This window comes from Triticum urartu, chromosome 3A (genome assembly GCF_056163025.1).
Source record: "Triticum urartu cultivar PI428250 chromosome 3A, HENAU_Tu73, whole genome shotgun sequence".
Taxonomy (NCBI): Eukaryota; Viridiplantae; Streptophyta; class Magnoliopsida; order Poales; family Poaceae; genus Triticum; species Triticum urartu.
The window spans coordinates 633,618,255-633,625,824 of NC_141875.1; the positions used below are offsets into that span (position 1 = coordinate 633,618,255).

General features: G+C 46.7%; 1 protein-coding gene across 1 annotated transcript; it reads left to right on the forward strand.

The window, feature by feature from the left end:
• The first annotated feature begins 6,930 nt into the window (after positions 1–6,930).
• On the forward strand, positions 6,931–7,260 carry LOC147980941 (uncharacterized). The gene has a single exon (XM_087515808.1). The coding sequence runs from the start codon at positions 6,931–6,933 to the stop codon at positions 7,258–7,260; it is 330 nt and encodes a 109-aa protein (XP_087371934.1).
• The last annotated feature ends 310 nt before the right edge of the window (positions 7,261–7,570 follow it).

The following is a 7,570-nucleotide window of genomic DNA, read 5'->3' on the forward strand; positions in this document are numbered from 1 at the left end:
TTGTGTGTTGAATGAAACCACACATTACAACCTGTGCAACTACAACAAGATATTGGGGTAGACAAATTCAACTATACATATATGCAACTGAACAAAGACACAAAAACTGTGCAACACACATGGCACCTAAAAAAAGTTTCTACCAACTGATGCAACACATCTGTGCAATAAGATTAGTAAAACTGTGCAACTTAAAAAAGATGGTGTGCCAATTTAAAATGAACATGTGTGCAGATTGTCAAACTGAAAGCTACAATCTGTGCAACTACATGCATTGTTGTGCCAGCTGATGACAATTTTCTGTGCAATTTCCAAAAAGAGTGACCAGACATCAAAAGAACATAGAAGGAAGACACTGTTGAAAAAAAAAGAACTCATTTGTAATTTGCCGAACACACCAGGAGAGATAGTATCATTCTTGATCACCTTGGCAATTAGAGTACTATCCCATGCATTCGATCGTATCGCACAGTTGCTTACTAGGAAGTCATGTACGAGCGCATCAAGGTATAGTATCTGCACCAGACCCAAACAAAAGAAAAGGCCAAGTTCAGTTATTGTTATGAGAATTTCAGCAAACTATAACTGCACAGAAAGAACAGGAACAAATGGAAAAAAGTGGTCGTTTTCACTAACCACCAAGTGATACAAGCAGCAGCAGATAGTTTGCTTCTCCTGGTCCATGTTCTGGAAAGCTTCGTTAATGTGTTCTGCTACAAAGAGGCAGATATTTGTATTCTTTAGCATTTGATGATCTAGCACAAGTCCATAACACTTTGGGCTGAGCTTCAAGGCCGTGGTTGGTGCTAGAAAAGTGCTGAAGGCAACCGCAAGCCAGGCCATAAAGAATGTGTCATCCATTCTTCCAGCCATATCCTGGATCATCTTGAGCCATGTAGTGATCTAGGGATGAGAATTTCCAGTTATGTTGAAAGCCTGTTTGAATCTCCTAGTGGCATCCTTGTCAACTAAATATCTGACTTTTGGACCCTTGTTTGGGAGATCAAATACCCTCTGAACACTGTCAGCATCGACACGGATCCTTCCCCTTCCTGGGAAAACCATTTCAGAGGTCTGTGGCTGGTAGGACTGCATCAGGAACTTAGTGAGGTCCGCTGGAAGTGTGTCTGATAAGTTCAATAGCCCCCCGACCGACTTCGAAACTAGCTCTGATTTCTGTAGTGGGGTTAGAGAGGCGTTGAAATTTGCAAAGCGCGCTGGTGATGCCCTTATCCTGCCTGCTTGTGATGGTCGCTCCAAATCTTCCCCTGGAGCCACCTCAACTCCTTCACCGCTGCCCTGTTGATTAGAAAATGAAAGCATTACACAAACATTAAACACAAGAGAAAAAACAAGAATGAAAAAAAACCAGCAATCATCATTTGGAATGAGCTATATATTCATAAAATGGATCATGCCAACTAATATGATGTATTTGTGCAACTAATAAAGCTCATGAGGACAACTGCAAGACTGCCAGTGTGCAACTGAATGTGCAACATTAAAAATAGTAAATAAAAAAAGAACGAGACCTGGCAGCTACAAAAAGTTCTAGTGGATGTGCAACAATAAGAAATGATACTGCAACACAAGAAAAACAGTAACTAAAAAAAGGTTTGCAAAGAACTATTCAAATAGCTCATAAACACACACAAAAAACCCACATACCTCAGCATCTGCTGCGGGAGATGCGACAGCTTCTCCAGCAACTGCTGCCTGCACAAAAAAATGACCACTGATGTCAACTATGAAAAGATGCCAACTAGTGAACTACAAGATGCCAACTAATGCCAACTAATGTCAACTGTATTTAAATCAATATGACTAGAGATGTCAACTACAAAAAAATGGACTTGTGTCATCAGCATGCCACTTACCTCAACATCCTCTCCCTGCTCAACACTCTGCGCAGGTCGTGGCTGGCGATTAGCAGGACGCTTCGAGTTCCGGCGAAGCGGCTGACTTCCAGAACACTGATTAAGCAACCAAAAGAAAACATAAAAAAGACATTAGCATACATGCATAAGTTGAAAACAACTCAAAAATAAAACAAAAAAAGTTTGCAAAGAACTATTCAAATAGCTCATAAACACACACAAAAAACCCACATACCTCAGCATCTGCTGCGGAAGATGCGACAGCTTCTCCAACAACTGCTGCCTGCACAAGAAAATGACCACTGATGTCAACTATGAAAAGATGCCAACTAGTGAACTACAAGATGCCAACTAATGCCAACTAATGTCAACTGTATTTAAATCAATATGACTAGAGATGTCAACTACAAAAGGTTGTTATTGACAGACTAAAAACTAAAATAGTGGTCCGAACTGCTGCATAATTTAATCACTATCTAAAAAAGGCGAGAAAACACTTATATTTGAGATTTTACTTACCCTAGAAGATGACTCAGCTCCCTTGCCAAGTGCTGCACGTCTAGTCCGCTTTACAACACGGAACTGATCAGCATCCTAATAAAAAATAATAAAAAACATGAGCATGGGAAAAACAAAAAAATGTTATATGACCCAAACAAAACCAAAAAAATGGACCTGTGTCATCAGCATGCCACTTACCTCAACATCCTCTCCCAGCTCAACACTCTGCGCAGGTCCTGGCTGGCGATTAGCAGGACGCTTCGAGTTCCGGCGAAGTGGCTGACTTCCAGAACGCTGATTAAGCAACCAAAAGAAAACATGAAAAAAAAAGATATTAGCATACATGCATAAGTTGAAAACAACTCAAAAACAAAAGAAAAAAAAGTGAAAAAAATACATCTTCTTCATTGCCATCCGCATCTCCTCCTATTATAACCATTTTTGCCCTGTGGCAGGAAATACAACAAAAAAACATATTTAGAAGATGTGGACAACCAACTACTACAATGATGCAGCCAACTGGGCAGTAAACCTTGTGCAAACTGGACATCAAAAAAGCCAACTAACTTTTTTCTGCCTAGTTATTACTTGCCAACTGTGACAAGTAATACCTAGGCAGAAAAAAGTTAAGTAAAGGCAACAAGCTCAGTGAGATAACTTATTCTAGAAAAAGCGTCCCTAGTTGAACATGAGGGGAGACACATGAAAACAACCATATCCACAACAAAAAGACTTGCACATTGAGAAAAATTAAAAAATGGAAAAATGGCAAGCATTGGTACTAATTTGCATAAATCAAGGGGTCCTAGTTGCACAAAGTACGAGAATAACACATAAACCACCACAGCCACCACAACGCTGGTGGATTGGGTAGATTATATTGGAAAACTGGCAAGCATTGGTGCTAAAATTGCACAAACAAGAGTCTCTAGTTGCACACAGCAGAGGGGAAAACAGCCAACTCATGCGCAAAATGAGTTAGAAGATGCGCAAAATGAAGTACAGAACCAACTAGTACATGGATGCACCCAACTAATCAGGCAACTTGTGCAACTGAACGACGCGTAGACAGACAACCTAGCACAAAATAGCAAGCAAACTAAGCAGGGCAACTAGTGTCCATTGTAAAACACATGGACAACCAACTTGACCACGAAAGCAGAGCAACTTGTGCAACACAAAAACAGTATATATATACAGCCAATTAGTATATGGATGCATCCATCTAATTGTGCAAATGAACAACATATAGACGGTCGACCTAGTGCAAAACATCAAACCAACTAAGCGGGACAAACTAGTGCAGGTGTAGAACATATGGACAACCAACTAGTAAAAGTGATGTAGCCAACTGAGCAGGCAACTTGTGCAACTGAACAGTATGTAGACACCCAACTAGCAAAAAATTGGTGCAACTGCAGAACATAGGGACAGCCAACTACTATATGAATGAAACCAACTGGATAGAATTTTGTGCAACTGGAACACAAGTGTCTACCAACTACACGGCAACTTCTGCAAAACTCGAACACAACTAAGAGACAGCAAGTTCACAGAACCGCAATTGCATAGCCAACCAGTTCATAAACTTCCTGCAGCGGCCATGAACATCGAATCAAGGACGAATCGTGGGACAAAAACCACCACCACCACTACCGCACAAAAACGAAGCAAAACACAGCAAGGGCTCCCCCCTATGCAGCCCGCCACATCCGCCACCCGTCGACCTAGACACCACCTCGCCACCGGCGACGAGAGAGAGAGAGAGAGAGAGAGAGAGAGAGAGAGAGAGAGAGAGAGAGAGAGAGGATAGCAGAGGGCAGTCGCGGACGTCTGCCTCGAGCGCAAATCCAACAACCACCTGCACCAACAACAAACGCACTCCCCCACGAATCCCCACCATTACAGATCCAATGACACTGTGACTAGTCGAACAGAAGCACACCCATCCCACCTGAAAAGCGTCTACACCAAAACGACCGTGCGAGTAAGTTGACCACATAAACCGCAGAAACCCTAGGAATCCCAGCCCGCCATTTTCGCCGCCGACGACCTCGAGACGACCTAGACCCCCGGCGACGAGACAGAGAAAGGGGAGATGCACTGGGTACCTGCAACGCCGACGAGGGCCAGCAGCGAATCCCCGCGCGGTCCACCGGAGATTTGGAGAGCCGCGGCACGATTTTGCCGCAGAGCGAGAGCGAGGGCGGAGGAGGGGAGCAGAGAATGGGGGAGGAACAGGAGAGGAAGGGGAAGAAAGAGCGAGAACGGCTCGCGTTTCGAAAACGGCTGCCCACGATCTACGCCACGCCCGCTTACATGTGGGTCCATGCTCGTCCGGATAAGGACAAACCGCCCACGACCGCGCGGTTGGACGAACCGACCAGACGACACCTGGCGCTCCCCCGAGGCCGATCGCAAGCGATCGTGCGGTCGCGAGCCGGCCGCCCGGATCGTCTATTTGGTGCGCGGCCACTTTTTAGATTTTAGCTTCTTAATTTGATGCCGCGGATCGAAGTTGTAGTTTGAAAGTGTTTATTTTTTTATATTTTGAGCCAGCCTGGGTGGTGACAAAATCACTTTCCTAGCGCGCGCGCCGCATCATCAGATCGCGTGCACGCGTTCTGCATGGAGATCACATCATAGTAGAGAGGATGCGATTCCGCCAGTGTTTGCGCCAGCGAGATGATGCGGCGGTGGCACTGGCGGGTACTCTTCTCTTCTTCCTCGATCGATCCCGTCCGGTGTCACACATATATTCGCGTGGACGCACATGGCAGTAACGCAATCCAAGCACCCGGCCCAGCGAGCAGATCCACTGCATATGTATGTTTGTGTCGCATCGGACAAGGGTACTGATTTCCTAGCTTCTGTCGGGGCTATAATTTCATGCCGATCAGAGCCAGCTATCCTACGTGTCAATCCGTCCTTGGAAGAGGGGAGATATCCTCCACCAAGTGGTGGTTTTTGCGTAGGCGTCTGTATCGTGTTATTATGATTGTCGATGATTGATCTCGTTTTGTTGGCTTGTCATCATGATTTCCATGCACTGTAGTGGACCATGGTTCCATAGAACAACTTGCAAGATCGTGAAAAAGCCATCAGGAAAATTAGGATCGACACGAAATGATCGTCCATCCCATCACAGTTTGTTACATGGACCCAATTTGTCGAGCAGCCACAGCTCATTCCCCCTATCTCCTGTCAACAGAAAACGTTTTTGGTAACTATTCATGAGTAACAACAGATATGAACGCGGGGCAGGGGCACCCCGATCTGATTGAGGGCTCCTCCCGTCCAGATTCCACCTGTTGCGCAGCGCAGGGATAAGATAGACCCTCCTCCTCCACGCGGTGACACCCTGTGATTTGCTAATCCGTGGTACGACCGACATCAAAATGTACTCGCGCGCTCTCTCACAGTGTCCAGATGCCTTTGATTGGAGACCATGCACGCAGCTGGCGCGCATCATTGGGTTTAGGAGAAACAGCTTGTTTGACCTTTAGTAGTACCACTAGTTAATAGCTCGCGTCGCGTGCGCCCGTACCTACGTCCATGTGCGGGGAACCCTGCCGCCGCTCGGCCTCACTGTACGTGTCGTGTTGTGTGGACGCTGGCTTGGCTTGCATTGCATGGAGCCGGAGCACCCCGCATATTGCTTTGGGCTCGTATCTTCCTTTCACTGTACCTACCAGCACCTCTGTTTTTTTTAGTAACTGTACCAACCACCACCTGTGAATGCGATTATGGCTAGGCACACCCATCCCAGCTAGTTATGCCCATTTTGGGGCATGTTGCACGTATATGTTAATACTGTTTGGAGAATTAGAACAACTCCAACGCGACGACCCATTTCATCTGTGCGCGGACCTGCCGACTCATTTTCGATCCAATTTTGAGCCTTATTTGTGCCGGCGCAGACACGAAACGGAAACGCGCGCGCCCACCTCCTCCCCCGGCCCGCTAGTCGGTGACACATTGGCCATCCTCTCCCACCCCATATCGACAACAAACCCTCGCCCGCCTCCGCCGCGTCACCAACGCCGCCCATTTTCGGTGCCGACACACCTCGCCCCAACGCAACCACCTCCCACGTTGTCGTCAGCACCGTCTCATCGCTGGGGCACCGAAGCTTCTTGCCACCCACCTCCCGACGCCGCCGCGAGCAGGAAGCCGCCTTGCCGCCCCGGCCAACTCCTTCGTCCTGACTACTTTCACTCAACCAACCCGCTATTCAACCATCAAAAATTCCGGCGGCGTTTCCATATGATTAGACATCTTTTCAACCGTATTAGAGAGGGGATGGTCGGATACGATAACTATTTCGAGTGCAAAGAGGGTGCCCTTGGAAAGATTGGCATCTCATCTTATCAGAAATGCACTGCAGCCATCCGATGCTTGCATATGGAGTGCCCGGTGATCTCATTGATGATTACGTCCGTATGAGCGACTCTACATGCCTAGACTCCATGTACAAGTTTGGTTGTGACTATTGTGTTTGGACCTGAGTAGTTGAGAGCCGACTCCTCAAGATATAACCCGCTTGTTGGCGATGAATGCAAGCAGCGGCTTCCTAGGGATGCTTGACAGTATAGACTGCATGCACCGGGAGTGGAAGAACTGCCCTTCTGCTTGGCAAGGGCAGTATAAGGGCCATGTCAGGGTTTGCACTGTCAAACTTGAGGCCATGGCCTCACAAGATCTCTGGATTGGGCACTCTTTCTTCAGCATGGCCGGATCACACGATGATATCAACATGCTTCAACGCTCGCCGGTATTTGCAAGGCTTGCCGAAGGCAACAGCCAGCCGGTGAATGTTACCATCAACGGCCACAACTACGACAAAGGATACTACCTAGATGATGATATCTATCCTCAGTGAACCATTATTGTGAAGACAATCCCCAACCCTGTCGGAGAGAAGAGAAAAAGATTTTCCCAAGAGCAAGAGAGTGCTAGGAAGGACGTTGAGCGTGCCTTTGATGTTTTGCAATCTCGATAGGGCGTCGTTCGGTATCCTGCTAGGACTTGAAGCACCAAGAAGCTGTGGGAGGTGATGACAGCTTGTTTGATCATGCACAATATCATAGAAGATGAGCGCTCGGAACGTATCTACGATCAAGGGTTTCAGTTTCAGGACGAGAACGTTGCGCCTGAGCATGGAGAAGCGGCAACGTTTGTACAATTCATCT

What these genes read in the sequence shown, in the direction of transcription:
- LOC147980941 (XM_087515808.1), top strand. Translation starts at nt 6,931, where the DNA reads ATGAATGCAAGCAGCGGCTTCCTAGGGATGCTTGACAGTATAGACTGC.